Raw genomic sequence first — 16,016 nt, 5'->3', positions numbered from 1 at the left:
GCAAAAATGTGGAATATGCCAGAATGTCTCCAGTGGCAGGAGATGTCTATCCTCAGGCAGTGTAACTGAACCCTAACCATGTCTGTGTTTTATGGGGTAAAAGGATACAGCATGGTTATAAAAGTTATGAGTATTTCTTAGAATTTTTCCAGTGGGGACTTGGGATGGAATTGTTTCATCTACTAGGACAACCATGCATTGCAAGTATTGATCAAGGAAAAATTTATTTACAGAGAATTTTCAAATACAAACATAAAATAGCACAAATTATATATATATTTTACAAAAATGAATATTGAAATAATAAACATGGTACAGCACAATACAACATCAATGAGCTAAACACAACAGCAACAGAAATCTATGTCTGGAAGAAGTTTGCTGTTAGTCATACGTAACCAACAGAGCTCTACAGTACCGTGAGTGGAATTTCCAATGGACGAGAAAACGTCCATTTGCTGCATTTCATAAAAAGTACTATAGTAAGGGTACATATGCCAAGTAATTATGTTGCATTTTGTAATAATGCTGAAAACACAGAGTCTTAATAAAACTTATATAGGGCTGAATAAGCAGTGGATAAATGTTTGGGGAAGAAAAATGTGTAGAGATTATACAAAATACTGATAAAGTGGCTTATTGGTCCTTTTATTAAGTTTAATGTATACATTAAAAAGTGTTGCAACAACGAGTCTTAAACCACCAGAGAGAAGTAAAAAAAACCCCCCCACCAAAAAAAAAAAAACAAAAAACCAAAAATAAGAGAAATTTAAAAGGAAAAGAAAGAAGAATCGCACCAAAAAAAGTTTCCTCTCTACTTATTTTGTGCCATGGTCAACATCTGTGCGTGCGTGTGTGCTTTCAGGAGCGCCGCACTGAGGGGCTGCCAGGCGCTACCCCGGCACGTGGGCGCTGCCACCCCTCACCAGCCTGTCCAGTAATTGGTGCATGCAGGATTTCACCATTTGCCAAAGCAGAGTTTTCCTTATATTTTTGTGGAGCAGACCCTGAGCAGGCTCGGGTGAGAGAGCCTGTCCCTGCGTAGCCCAGCCGGGTGGCTTTGCACCGCCTTTCACCTCCCTGCCACCCTGGGGCCGCCCGCCGTCCCACTCCTGAGAGAAAGCACTTGAAAGTTCCTTGTCCATTGTTGTTGTCCAGCAGAGCTGGGCGGGCCTGGCAGGGCCGATGCCCGGGGCCGGCTCAGTAGGGGTATTGCTTCTGTTTCTTGCCCGAGAAGCAGGCCAGCCAGGTGCACACCAGCATGGCGGCCGCCGCGCCCCCGCCCGTGCAGTAGTAGGCCCAGCCGATGTGGCAGGTCCCTGCAAGGCAAACAGAGGGACACGGGTCAGCACTAGATGGCAGAAAGCACCGGCGCCACCACCCTCCCCTTCTGTCCACTTTCCTGAGATTTTGGCCTGCTTGTATGGCCACCTCAAACAGGGAACACGGGGCATAATTCAGGCTCTGCCTCTGCAGCGGTGGAGTATAACCAAGGGCACGGGGGACCTGCTCACATCCCCCTCACACAGGCATCAACCCTGACCATCCGCAAAGACGTGTGGCGTCAGGGGACCCACCTGCATGGCAGACACTGTGGGAATGGAAGCATAGAGCCCAGAAATAAAAAAATAGGCAAGTTTCCCTATCCCCAACCAGGGTCACAACTCATTACTGAAAAATTCACCCATCTTCTGTCTAATGAGTATCACAATATGGCTTTGAATCCATTTAAAGGACTCAGTGTCTTTATATAGTCAAACTCATCGCCAATAAACGGTGCTGGGGAATCCCATAGTGGACCATAAAGTGATTACTTCCCTTTCAGGTATTGTGCCTGCCATAGGGGAGGATATCAGGAAAACAGCAGCTGCAGCAGGGAAGAAGCCTCTTTAGAGATCTCCAAAAGCAAGGAGATGGCTGTTGCTGCTTCTCAGGATTTTAACCCATCTCAAAAGTAATTTTCACTTGGGCTACATCATCTTTGTCTATTTTGAGAGCTTGAGACTTGTTACCACTGAGGTTCTTCCTGTGTTGTTGACACCTCGGGTGGTATCACCCTGCTTTGGGCAGTAAGTGCATTCAGTAAGGCACAAGCGGCAATGCAACACTTCTTTCCCAACCTTCCCAAAAGCAGCAGAAACCATCGTTCCCTTCAGAGAACAGAAGGTAACAACAGAGTTTCCATCTAGAAATAGGTGTCATGTTGGTATTCTGTCCCAATGGCATCCCCCAGGGCCAGGCTTGAGGTTCAGGCAATTATCAGCTTAGCTAATCCTGCCTTAGGCACAAGAAACACAAAATGTCTGTTCATCTTAACATGTCCAAGGCCTTCACATGCCTCAAGGCAGACAGCATTGCCATATATCCTGTCTGCAGGATATTGTCTGGCAGACTTTGAAAGGAAACATTAGTGGGAGGCAACATTTAACGCTCCTGGTCACTTTGAAGATCTCAGGCTGACACCACAGCAGGAAGCATAACACTTGCTTCATTTTTTTTTCTTCCTAGCCCTCACAAAATTTTAATTAAAAAATGTCCAGTGAAACAAAGATACTGATGTAACCAAGAGAACTTGAGGACTTGCAGCCTTGGCTTGAGCTCACTACCCACTCTCCTTAATGTGCTGGAGCAGACAAAGAGATTTACTTGGTTTTGTCATCTAGTTGTGCTCTGTAGGTAACACCATTCTTGCCTTCCTTACAGGAGTCCACACAGAGTCTGACTTCCTGAAGAGAAGGCCATCAGAAACCCTGGAGAGCTGTCAAGTGCCTGGCAATGTCCCTGATACTGACACTTGCCCAATCACCCAGCTGTCCATGGAGAGACCTGTCTCTGGGCCACCTATTGCTTTGCCTGTGTACGCACCCTGTCCTTAGCTTCTGTTGAGAACTTCAAAAATAGACTTAAGCCTACACCAGATGTTTCAACTCACTGGATTGCTTTGAAAATGATCACACTTATACCAGGGTAGGTTATTTCTTGTGATGAGATGGATTCCCTCTGACAGGTCTTTTTAAATTGTGAAATATTCAAAAAACTACTAGAGAATTGTAGTTGCAACTTGACAAAGTAAATTTTTCTCATCATGATGTTTCCAGGTAGAGAAAATGTCAAAATACTACTTTAAAAGGAGTTTAAAGATTCACCTGGTGGCACTGCCCAAAGCTGTAACCTAAGCAGGAGAGAATGAAGTAAATTTGACCTTTTGCATGGTGTGATTTCAACTTTTGTACCTTGGCAGTGGGAGAGAGTATGCGTGATACATATTAAGAAGAAAGAGCTGTTAAATCAGTGTCAGAGATGTGTTCAACAGATACAATGCACACATTCACTCTTGGCTGAAGAGAACATTTATTTCTCCATACCATGCTCCATTTACCCAAAGGACCACTGCTCTACGTAATGCTCTGAGGCACGGCAGGCAGGCAGCCTCTTGATCTAACAAATGCAATGTAGCTCACAAGTGTGAGTTGGGTCAAGATGAACAAATGAAAGAATGGGAGAGCAGGCGAACGGATGAAAGAGCTGGGAGCTTGACCTTAGAGCAATAATAACACAGCAATAAACCTGGCCATTATTTCTAGCCCATGTCAAGAGCAATGGGAGGCCTTGGAAAGAATAGCTTGATCTGTACTTGGATGATGCTGAGCAGAACAGAATTTCAAGCTGTTGTGCTGAAGAAGAGCCTGTATCAAGGCAGGTGTCTGAGGGAACAGGACTTAGCTATACTTTTCATTGCAAGTATAGTTAAGGATAGACACAAGAACAGAGATAATCCATCTCAAAGGTACCAATTGCAATGAATGCCTACATTGCATAGCCAGGTGTCAAAATGAAACAATGTCAGGCCTTTTAAAACCCTATTTACACAAGGAGGAAAACATTTTGGAGTCATTGTTTCTGCTTTGGTGTTCTCATTTTACAACATGTATGGCCTATTTTAGTCTACTGCATACTAAAGAAAGATTGTTATCACTAATTTGGTAATTTAGTTGCAGTTTAAATTGTAAAATGACTTCTGCTTCACATTGATATAAAACACTGATTTTAAAAGGATCAGGAAGCTTTATAAAAGGCAGAGTTGAGAAGCTATTACTGCACTCACACCAGCAGAGGACTAGTCATGTTTCAGTAGTAAGCAAATGTTGAAGAGATTTGCAAATATTTTGGGGCTTAAATTCAACCATCAAGTTGAGAAGTTTGCATTCATAGAGCCTGTCATATAAAAGATTAGAAATCCAGTATTGCAGTTTCCTTTTTTTTTTTTTTAATGACAAAGTTCTAAAATGAAAAGCAACACTACCTAAATACTTGATAGAATTAAAGCGGTTGTTGAAACCATGTCAATTTTCACACACACACAAAAAGGCACAAAAGCTTTGTTGTTTCTCTGAAAGATGCATTGGAATACACATATATACACAGGTAAAAGAATCCCCTTCCACTGAGGGTGTGGAGATGCAAGAAAGAAAGATGGGCTAGATCCGAGTTTGAGCCAAAATAAATTCCCAGCAGCTGAAGTGCTCTTCTAGGTGATAGAGATGACATGCATTACAGCAGTTTGCTTCCCTGCAAAGAACTGCTATTGCTTTTAACAAACTAGTCTTCACCTGACAGGTGAATACAAAGGGAGAGGCTGTGACTTCAGCACTTAAGCACCTAGTTAATTCTAGGGTTTTTTGGGGGAGGGTTTGTGGGCTTGTGTTTTTCGTGGGGTTTTTTTGGTTGTGTGTGTTTGTTTGTTTGTTTGTTTTGATGGGATTTTTGTTTTCGCTTTTTTTTTTGTTTTTTTTTGTTTTTTTGTTTAAGAGAGCATAAATAATTTGAGCTCCTGGTTGTTCAGTAAAGTAGGACTGTCCAAGTTGGCTCAGATAAGCTTGTAACAAGCCATTAAGAACTTTGTTTTCACCTTTGTTTTACTGGGACTGGCTGCAAGAGTATCAGGATAAACACTGAAATAATGGAATCATGGAGCTTGAAGCTATAGGCACGGAAGGCCATTTTCCAAGCAAATAAAGGAATGGAAGACTGGAAACATTGCAACCTTTTTTAAAAGGATTGAGAAAAATCATTGTCCCTGAGGACTGAGGACAAAAATTATGGTGAGAAGGACACTATCAAAAGAAGATTTACAGAAAAGAGTCCTGTGGAACATAAAACAATATTTACTAAACCAAAAGAAATCAGTAAATGTGGAAAGGTAATTTTGCAGTGATTAATGGGCTTACTAAAAAGCACTTCCATGCCTTTTCCTGATTTCTAATGTGATCCTCAAGGCCAGGATATGCATCCCCTTGCTCCCCTCCTCCTCTTAAATATATAGGCAAATAAAGAACAAGACAAATTTGGGAGCAAGTAAAATTTGGCAACAGACAATACACAGATACTTGATCTACCATGGAGCTGTGCCAGGATCCAGTTGCCAAAACATAATTTTACCAGGATTTCTATTCATGATGTCTTATAAATAATTATCACATATAGTTATCGAGGTCTTGGAAATAACATATGGTTTCATCTAAAATAACCAATAATTGCCACTTATGAAAATATATCCTGAATATGAAAGTGTCTTGGATGCAAACCTGTTAATTGCAAGACTTAGTATCTTAAATATTTGTACCTTTTTTGCTGTTAATTTTAAGACTATCCTGGACTTGCAGTCTGGAGTATTTGGCAAACTCTAATCAATTAATCTTAAGTACAGCCTATTTTCCAAGTTGAAGGAGAAAAGGTTTCAGAATTAGCCAGACTGTAGAGAATAAATTATATACCTTCAAAAATAAAACCTACAGTTCCTACTTCCAAGAAGCTGTGCAGGAATTCTAATTAACAGGTTCACATGAGAGTACAGTACTCTAGAGAATGTGAATTCATATAATCATTCAAGGTGCTGGAAAAGTAGTCAGAAAAAAAAATTATAAAGAGTGTGATGCTAAGGGATATACTGGGATTTGGAAATAAGAAAGACATAAATGAATGTAAAAGATAATCAGCTAATTAGTAAGAAGGTAAAATTATTTTGAAACAAAGCCAAGATAAATTAAATAGCTGAAGATCTTTTTCTTGACACAGCAACAATGAAAAACTGTCATATGAAATCAGCTGCAAAAGCAGGAAAAGAAGTTGGAACTTGGAATACGTCCAGAAAGAACTAAAGTAGTTATGTGAAACAAAGAAAGAACACTATATAAGGTAAAAACTACAGCTCAGGAAACAGCCTGCTACAAAATAATGAATTCCGTGGAGCTGGTTACCTTTTCTGTTGCACAGATATTACTTTTTCAATGGATTTATCTTCTAAAAAAATACACAATTTTAAAAATTTTTAAATTCATATTTTTTTCAAGCTATTTTGATTACTTATAGTTGATCTGTAACTAAATGCATAAAATTTCATAAAGTTCTGAAGGGTAAAAAAGTGGGAAAAAAAAAGCCAACCTGAAATACTTTAGTCCTGCTGTATGCATATACTCACTCATATATATGATTAAATCCTCCTTTCTTTGGAGGATCACATAATTTTGTTTACTCAAACCTCAAATTTGCTGTAGCTGTGCATTTATCATGGAGAAATGAAGGAGAAACCAATACCCAGTGTCAATTACAACGCTAAAATTCCCAAGAGCAATTAGCTTATGTGCTGCTAATGAGGAGCTCTCTTGGCCTCCTGCGAGAAGTCAGCAGAAAGCTAACCTACTGCAAAAGTGAAATCAATTTTTCCTCTCTTCCAACATCCACAATGCCGAGATTCAGACTGGACTAGAGCCCCAGACTCCCTTCAGAGACCATGAAGAAGAAAAGTCACTTACAAAAGTGTGTTTTATTTCCTCTTAAGGTAAACATGTTAAGTACAACAGGTGAACCCTGCTCTGGTAGCTCCTATTTTTACAAGGAAAGGATTCCAAACAAGCAGTTCAGCTGCTCTTTATTAGTAATAAAGAGCACCAAATATTTGCTCCAGGTGGTCTGAGTCCCTTTCTGGATACTGCTGCTTATGTCTACTGACAGCAGAAGGTTCTTGCATGACCATGTCTAATTCTGGCAACAAAGGTATGTGCCTTATCATAAAATGATAGAATGGGCAGGGTTGGAAGGTTCCATAAAGATCATCTAGTTCCACTCCCCCTGCCTTGGGCAGGGACACTTTCCACTAGAACTTGCTCAGATCATCCAACCTGACCTTGAACAGTGCCAGGGATGGGGCACCCACAACTTCCCTGGGCAACCTGTTCCTGTGGCTCACCACCCTTACAGTAAAGAATCTCTTCCTAATATCTAAACCTACTCTTTCAGTAGCAATTCCCCCTTGTCCTGTCACTACACACTCTTGTAAGCCTCTCCTTATGTTAGGCAGAATATATGTGGGCCTTGATACAGTCACCAAAGGCTTACAAAGATTTAAGAAGGAAGCTGTTTGGGTAGCACTAAAGAGGAAATGCTTCTTGATGGAATACTTCCTCTACTAGCACTTAGTTTACTCAGTCATTGATCTAAGAACTCAGCAGCTGCAGCTCAAGTATTCTTGTAAAGGTTGTTCTCAGCCACAGTCAAAAAATGAATGTATAAAATCTCCATGCTGTATGCAGAGGATCTGCAAGCAAGAAAAATGCCTTTTTCAGATAAATTGCTCATAGAAAAACACCTTTGTATATTTTGCCTTTAATAGGATTCTAACAAATTGTCCTCTCTTCTAAATCCTTTTCTTGATTCTTTGGCACTCTATGTCAACACTCAGCCAGATGCTGAAATGATGCCACCTAAGACAAATCAAATAGTTGACAAAGCCTTTTTTACATCCACACTGCTTTCTGTGGGGTTTTTATGCTGTTTAAGTAACTGCACTGTTTTCCTGGAAAGTGCTTTAAAGATCATTTACTCTAACATTTCCACAGCAAAAGTAATTATCAAGTCAACAGTTTTCTTTAAGATATTTCAAGCCCTCTAAAAGTGGCAAAGGGGAACTTAAATAATAATGATTTTTTGAAACAAATATTCATCAAGAGAGAAGTTTCTGAGAGTTTTTGAGGCCAATCCAGCTGCTTGTTTAGTTCAGGATGGGAGCCAGGCTTTTAAGTCACTCTCTAGACAGCAACTTTGGCCAGGTGAGCCCTTTCACAGCAGTCCACAGACAGATGGGCTGCCAGAGATGGCAAGCAAAGGTGTGTGTTTGGAGTAGCTGCTTTGGTTGGTGCTGCAGCTGGGCCCCCAGGTCAAGGATGTCTCTGACCATGAAGGTAGAGATAGAACTATCGTATTTCATTAAAGAAAGAAAAAATACTTTCCAGGTAGTTAAAAAAAGTTCCATTAAAAATTGGAGTCTATCTAAAATTTTGTCTTCATTCTTTCTGGTTAATAAGTACCTAATATCACTTCATACATGTGGTGGTTGGGAAGTGGCAGCTGGTAGCTTGTGATGACATGAATCATCTATGTTTCAATAAGTGAATCTTACTCTAGATAAACATTTTTGCCCTTTGGGCTCTTAGGTATTGGTCTCATAGTGCTGTTTCACCAGATGCCAACTGAGGCTCAATTTTGTGAGTTAAATTGAGCATGTCCTGACCTCTCTGGGACCTGTTGTGGAACTTGGCTGCCTCTGCACCAATCACAACAGAAATCAGCATGTAAAACTGAGCAGTTTCCACAGGCACATCCAGGGAAATCAATGGTCTAAAATGAAGCTTCACACTGATTTTAGGAATTAAAACCAATACAGATGTGTTTACACAGGTACACTGATGTTGTCCCTTTAAAACAGGCATGCAAGTTCAGAAGATTACTTCACACATGTTAAATAGGCAAAATGTGGAAGCTTTTGCAAATGTCTAGTGCAGTCTTCACTTTAGTGCATACTCTCACCTTAATGCAGTCACTCACTTCAATGATTTTCCTGCTAAAACACTCATTTCTCACCTGTTTTTCTTGTGTGTTACATTTAGAAATGAAAACAAAATGGTATTAGTGCCTCTAGCTCAGCAAAATTGAACGTGTTCTGTATGAGACAATAATGACGGTTACTTTTGGGATATTGCCTGCTAATTCCTTTTGCTGACCCTGGGATTTTGGAGATCTGACACACTTCCACACCCTTTAGTCAGCAGCTCCATCCTGCTGTGCCACATTACTGCTGCCCTGAATGGGCCCACAGGCAAGTCCATGCCAATAATGCAACACAACAGTAACAGTTTGCATGGTGACAAGAGATTAGGATGATTTTGGTCCATCCTCAGTGAAAGTCCATCCTCAACCCCTTTGAGCATTGCTCAGTTCCTACTCTAGTCTCCACCTCAGGCACTGTTGCCAAATTAGAGTATAGACTTAGACTCAGTCAATGAGCAAGCAAGTGTGGTGGTTTAAAACGTGAACAACTCTCTTTTCTTGTCCCCATTTATTTATATTGCTCTATTTCTAGGAGTTAACACCCTAAAAACAGTGGTAGATGATTTCTCCTGTTCATAATCTAGTGTTTCATTGGGAACTCTGCTCCATTTGTGACCTGTAATCCAGATGGGATACTACAATAGGGAGGGGGGCTTCAAGATCTTCACAGAGGTCATGCTGACTGGAAGCTGGGAACTACAAGCAGAGCAACATGGCACAGACCTGTCATGGCCTTAACCTCTCAACAAGATTTGCAAGAGGTCATTTGTCAAAGGCCTAATCTATCCATCTGCTTCTTTTCATGATGGCAGAACCAGATCTCTAGAGAAGAGCAGGGAGCAAGCCCCTCTAAGGTGCGCCAGAATGGAGGTTATTCCCCATCCCCCTTTGCAAAGCAGCTCATCTATTGAATGTAATTTAATCAACAAATGGAGTTGTTCTTCGCAGGGTATCGTCATTTGAAGAATAACTCCTCTTTGTCAGAGATGAAGCTATACAATCACTTTTATGTGATTGAGAAAAATTAGCCCAATTAAATACATAAATGTTTAAGTAAATCCTTTGGACATAATTCCCCTAATAAAAACCAAATAAATATCCATTTTTAAGGAGAGCAGTAAACTGCTGGGTATTTCACAATGTCAGCTCGGGTTTTCTAGAAAAGAATATTCAAATCCACTTAAATTAAAGGCATAGTTATTTTTCCTGCAATCTTCTTAAATACTACTTGGGAATCTACACAGAAATGCGTGTATCTGTCAGGGGTAGAAGAAGAGGTCCTCTCCTCACAATTTGGGCCATCTCAGCACTCTCTGGAGTACCTGTTAGTCTAATGCCTTTTCTACTGCCTGAAGTAATGAAGAGACATTTCTTATCTAGCACACACTAAAGATTAGGGTTTTTTCTGGGTTCTTAGCATTGCTATTTATTTATTCTCTCTAGTTATGAGTTATGGGGGAGGGATTTGTCACGTTGTCCTTAAGCAAAAATTTTCATTTAATTACTAATTCTAGTATATTTCTGGTTGGCATTACGTATCACAGTGCACAATTCAGCTGCTTCTCAAGAGAGTTCTTGCAGTTCCTCATCTGTACCTGCCTCTCATTCTTCTTTATCCTCCTATAATGTAGATTGCAGATCCTGGCTCTTATTTTCTACCTTCAACCTCAACCTCAACCATTTATCCTCCACACTTTTTGTAAGTCCACAACAAGTATCAGTGCTGACCTCCCTCTTTTGCTGGCTCTCTAGTCAAACCTGGTGAGCTTTGACCCTCCTTTCCCAGCTGCACACTCACATTCCCTGTGGCCCGAGCTGCAGCACTTGCTCTGCCATCCTGGAAGTGAAGGCTGAATGCTGCCTGCTGATCAGCATTCCTGTGAACACATCTCCTCTGAGAGTAACCATGAGCTGAATTACCCTCTCTGTGTCATCCTCACTGGCACCCACAGCAGCAGAGGGTGCAGGAACAGCACTCCCATCATCACCTTTTCTCCCGTTAGAAACCAGTGCAGGGCTCACAGCAGCTCAGATTTTCTGAGAGCGGATTTTGAATGCAGCGTAGTTCTTAAGACAACTCATTTCACAGGCTCAGGAACAGAAAGCATATCATTGCAGCTTAATCAAATTAAATATTCAAATGAAAGCAATAATTACTTAAATTTGTCTTGAGACTTAGTAAGATTAAGTCTTTGAAACATCATTTTTGGCCTGTAGGCTCTAATGAGTATGCCAGTCCCTAATGATTCAGAAGAGACCTAGAGGGTTTGGGTTATCACCAACCAAGAGGTATTTATGAAAGACTAGCAGCGTGGTTATTAAATGGCCCTCGGACAGTACCTCGTCTTTACAGATGGTTTTGGTAACGCACCATCAAACAGACACTAAGTTAAAAAAAAAAAAAAATCATAGCCAAGCATTTAAGTTCGCTGTCAATGTATGTGGAAAGGATATATTTAGTGGCAGGGCTGCCTAGAAAAAAATCACTGCAGCAAATTTCAGCTCTCATTATGATCTGTTAATTACTGTGTTGACACACAATTGCAGCAGATCAGTGAGACCAGCACTGCTGTCAAGTCTAGGCATGTGTCACACATGGGCTGTGTGCTCCAGAAAACACAGCCAGAGCCTTCACAGTTAATGCAAGATTTCTTCTGGTCCTTATGCGTACCTGGAAGGAAAGCTGCCAGATGACATTTTTCACATTAGTTTCTTCACTGACTTTTAAGGCAGAGTGACTCAATTTATGCAAATATCTGACTCATGAGTCAAGACTGAGGCAGTGAAGGTGGTCTTGGAGACTCTGCTCTGACTGTGGACATGACAGTATTTAAAGGTAACAGTTTGTAACTGCCCAAGAGCTTTGACAAGCTTGCACTGTCACAACACCCACCTTCTGTGACTCTGCAAAGAAATAACCTAGAAGGTAACACTCTTCTGCACCTGGGATCAAACACGGGACACAAGCTGGAACCGCAGAAGCAGAGCTGTTCACATGCTTGGCATGGAAGAGCAGGAACCAGCATGCACCAGTGATGTGTTAGCTGTCCTTTCAAAGGGGTGCTCAGTGGGCTGGCCAGGAACTACTTGAGGCTTCCACACAGGGCTGGCCATGGGCAATGGGCAATGAACCTGAATCTTCCCTGCAACAGTTACCACAGAGTTTTGTCTGGTCTTTCTACTACGTCCTTTGACACACCTTTCCATGGAGCTGGGAATCTAAGTTCTGGAACATTTTTTTCCTGCTAGTTAACTATACATTTCTGTTCTTATTGTTCTCTCTCCTCTGTCTTTAAATCTTTCTATTCTGAGGTGAATAAAAAGTTTTCAGGAACTTTTTATACTTTGCTGAAGAGTAAATTTAGTATCAACAGCACAGAAGGATATTAGAGTTCAGAATAACAAGGTAAAGCTTGTAGAGCACATTACACATCCCCTGAGTAACACCATAGGTGGTTGCTGATAAGACATCAGTGGCACTGTAGGGATGGGTGCTGATATTGGTTATGAGAATTTCTGGTCCCCTGCCAGATCAAATGTACTCAAAACACCACAGGAATTCTGTAAGGAAGAGTGGCCTGGAGCATCTCTCCCAGAGCAGTATTTTTTTACCTTTCAACCTCAATTCTTTTGCATATCTTGACAAGAAACACCTCTGAGATTAAAAAAAAAAATCTCCTTACTCCTGAGATCTGACAGAAAGATCTGTATAAAATGAAGAGATGATGCAGAAGGTTTGTCTTTAACCTTAGGAGACCATTTTTGTCTACTATTCCTTGCACAGGGATTCAGGCCCTGCACAAGTCCTGCACGCACACGTATGGAAAGAATTTCTATGATTAACTAAGGTTTAGCCTGCAAGGGCTGGAAATGGGGAGCTCTGTATGCTTAGGAGCAGAAGCTTTCAAATCTGTGGGGGGTCAAGGTGCTCAGTCCCTCCTGCTCCTTCAGGAGGATTGCAGATCCCCCTCTTCCTCGAGCGACACAGGGTCAGAGAGTACTTGTAGAGAAGGGTATCAGCAATTGCATTGATCCTTCCAGCTAAACAAGGTCTCAGACATGCATTCAAGCATCAGATCCCGATCATCCACATTGCTTAATCCTTAGGTCACTGCTGTTTCCTGGTTTTCTAGAGCCCCTCCACAGAAATGCACAGGTGTGAGCCCAGTTTGGCTGCATCCCTGGCTCTCATTCCAGGCACAGTGCACTCAGCAGCAGTAACTCAAGTAGTTTGTTTGGGAGAAGGCAAACATAGGGTGAAAGTGTTATTTGCCAGCTTCCCAAGTATGTGAGCAACATACAAATACACTTTACGCTTGTGTTAGAAGGCCATAAACATCCCAGAACTCAAAGATAGCCAATTGCAGTCATGGAGAATTACCCTGACCTGTGCTGTGATGGGGTGCCTCTGTCCACTGTCAAGACCTCCAGGAGTGCTAGCTCCCATATTAAAAAAACTATTAAATCTGATTTATTTCTATAAATATGCATACATACATAAATGTATACATAATTTTTCTTTTATAACATCTTTCTGGAAAATAAATGGAAAAATCTTTCCAGAGATCCATCTGAAATCCCCTGCCTTGGCACCATTCTAGAATGATGCAGTATGACTAGCCTACCACACACAGGTGGGTTGCTTCCCCAAACCTGTGCTTATGTCCTAGTTGTCTTTTATGACCGACACATAGAAGAGCCTAGTGTGGCTGAGATCGATCCTCTGATGATGACTCACCCAACTCAAACTGGTTTGAAAGGTTACCACAGGTTTGTCTGACTTCTTCACTGTCCCAGCCAAGGGGGTAGAGGGCACAACCAGAGCCGATCAACAAACCTATGGAGAGAAAAAGAAATAAAGGTTTATACGAGCAGTTGCCATTAGCTTAAACACAGGCTGCCACTTGGGAATCGAAGTTCCAAACTGCAATTTAGGAATGCCAGAAAAAAAGAAGTCTCTTCTTCTCCTAAAACAGATGAAAACCATTTGGACTGCAGCCTTCTGCTACAGTTTTAGAGCGGGTCTGTGGGCTGGAGCCAGTCCAAGCAGCTCAGCATCAGAAGCCATGCTCAGCTTCTGAAGCTTTTATCTGAGAGCTTTTAGACTCCTCTTCTACTCTCCAGAATGGCTAAATATGCAGTTTGGAATACACAACATGTGGTTAAATAGAAGCATGTTAATGAAGGCATTTACAAGCTGATTGCTTCTGATTAATTAAAACAACAATCAACCAGGGTCCATCAAGGTTCCATCAGGAAAACTGACAGTTGTGCTAATCTGTTGCCATTTTGCTTTGTTTTTCACTCTTTCAAAAGCAAGGGAATAATGGTTTCATACCACTTGATCAATGCATACCACAGGTACACACTGCTCAAAGTTTTCTTAATTCATTCAGCTGCAACAACTGAGGTCTTGAGTCATTTACCTGTTGTCATACTTGGTTTAACATTCACAAGATGCTTTGCTTTCTCCAGCCCTCATGCTGCCCCAAACAGATGTGTTTTGGCAAATCCTGTCCCTTCACAAGACATCGTAGAGAATCAGCAGCGCACCAATGCACCATGACTATTTTGCAGAAGTGGCATTTTTATCATACTGCATTCTCAGCTGTCACTGCAGCAGCTGCCAAAAGGCCGATGTAGCTGGCAAAGCGTTTCACACAGATAGCCTAGAGAGAACATTTCAATGTATGTTACAACATTTAAATGTTGCCTCCTTTGTGTCAGATCTTATTTATGAGACTGGAAACAAATCACTGTGTAGATAATGGGCTAGGAGCACCTGACACTTCACAGGCTGTAAAGTCAAGTAAGCCCTCCCAAGGTTTGCAGGGGTGCCTTTTACCTGCTAGGCAGAGCACAAGGTTTCAAGCCCTACAGCTGTCACTTGCTGCCTTTGGGCATACCTCCTGACCTCACATAATCTTGCCCCTCCTCTCTTGACAATAAGGAGCAGTGCTCCCTGGAGAAGCCCTTCTGCTGCTTGCTCCCAGTGCAGAAAATCCCTGGGTGTTGTGACAGAGTCACTGTGGACATAACATCAGTCTGACAGGAGTCCTGAGAGGGATTATGGCTCAGGGCCTAGAGCTTAACATATCTTCCTACTGTCTCCATTCTCAAGATACCTAAGCTTCTCATATTGCCGATGTTCCTGTAAGATATGGAAGTCACCTTATTGTGTTCTTGATTTGCTCAAAGACACACCTGAACAAGGCACTGAAGTCCAGAAGTGGTATCTCATCTTTCTTCAAAAGATGTTTAATGCTCTCAGCATCTTGGCTGTTAGCAAAGTAGCTCAGCAGCTTGTCTGCTGCTCCTCCTCCAAGCACACCTGCACCTGTTTAAGCCCAGTATTAACTCCCTGGATCTTCCTCCAATAAGTTCAAATTTCTTCAATGTGCTCAAGCCCACTTCTTCCTTCCCTTGCTGATCAGTCATTACCTGCTCTTGTCTCCACATCTACATAACATAATGAAAAAGAAATCCCTGAGGCAGCTCTCTCTCAGATGGAGCATTCACCCAACAGCTGTGACAGGAGAAAAGCAATTAAGGATATGTGAATGCTAGGTATTTTCAGAACTTTGCCTGATCTGGGTATGGTTGCTTCTAATGTCCTCACTAATATCTTTCACAGTATCATTTCATTTTTTTTCCCCCTAGGGCTGTAGAGCTAAGGGCAGCTGGTAGGATCCATGTAAATGAGAATCACTTCTAATTAAATTCTCAGAAAGGATGTTTCTCAGACAAGGGAATCTAGGCCAAAACTTGGTCTACATTTGTTAAAGGCAGCCTAAAACCCTCCAAACAGCCCCTGCCGATTCTCTCTTGAACTGTTAAAGCAAGAAAGATGTTGTGAAGCACTGACAGCATGGGTGGTGTGCTAGGAAGGGGCAGCACCCCATAGGGCAAGTAGGAACATCACCACTGATGATGAGAATGGCTGGGGAAGGCAGGAAGAGCACCTACATGCCAGTCAGCTTCACAGACCAGTGCACTGTGGCAGACCCAGCCAGTCCTGCCGTGCTTCTGACCCCCTCCCACACCACTTGTGGTGCCTGCGATGTGCCCAGTGCCAGCCCAGGCTGCGACTGCTCAGGAGCTGCTCTGGCCAAAAGGGAACCACCCTGGCTGAG

The 16,016-nt window shown here is 41.8% G+C and overlaps 1 protein-coding gene across 1 annotated transcript in view; it reads right to left on the bottom strand.

Moving 5' to 3' along the window:
* Positions 1-238: 238 nt before the first annotated feature.
* The window catches only part of LHFPL6 (LHFPL tetraspan subfamily member 6), a 138,012-nt gene continuing 122,234 nt past the window's right edge, over positions 239-16,016 (bottom strand). Inside the window, exons 3-4 of the mRNA XM_005516328.3 lie at positions 13,622-13,720; positions 239-1,319 (exon numbers count right to left, since the gene is read on the bottom strand). Of these exons, the coding sequence (XP_005516385.1) occupies positions 1,201-1,319; positions 13,622-13,720 (218 nt within the window). The 3' untranslated portion in view covers positions 239-1,200. The remainder of the gene's footprint in view (positions 1,320-13,621; positions 13,721-16,016) is intronic.

Source organism: Pseudopodoces humilis, chromosome 2 (genome assembly GCF_049639895.1).
Source record: "Pseudopodoces humilis isolate 2021_Gansu_Grassland_sample_001 chromosome 2, ASM4963989v1, whole genome shotgun sequence".
In the NCBI taxonomy this organism is placed as follows: domain Eukaryota; kingdom Metazoa; phylum Chordata; class Aves; order Passeriformes; family Paridae; genus Pseudopodoces; species Pseudopodoces humilis.
The sequence above is the reverse complement of the archived record's forward strand: the minus strand, read 5'-3'. Positions and strand labels throughout refer to the sequence as shown.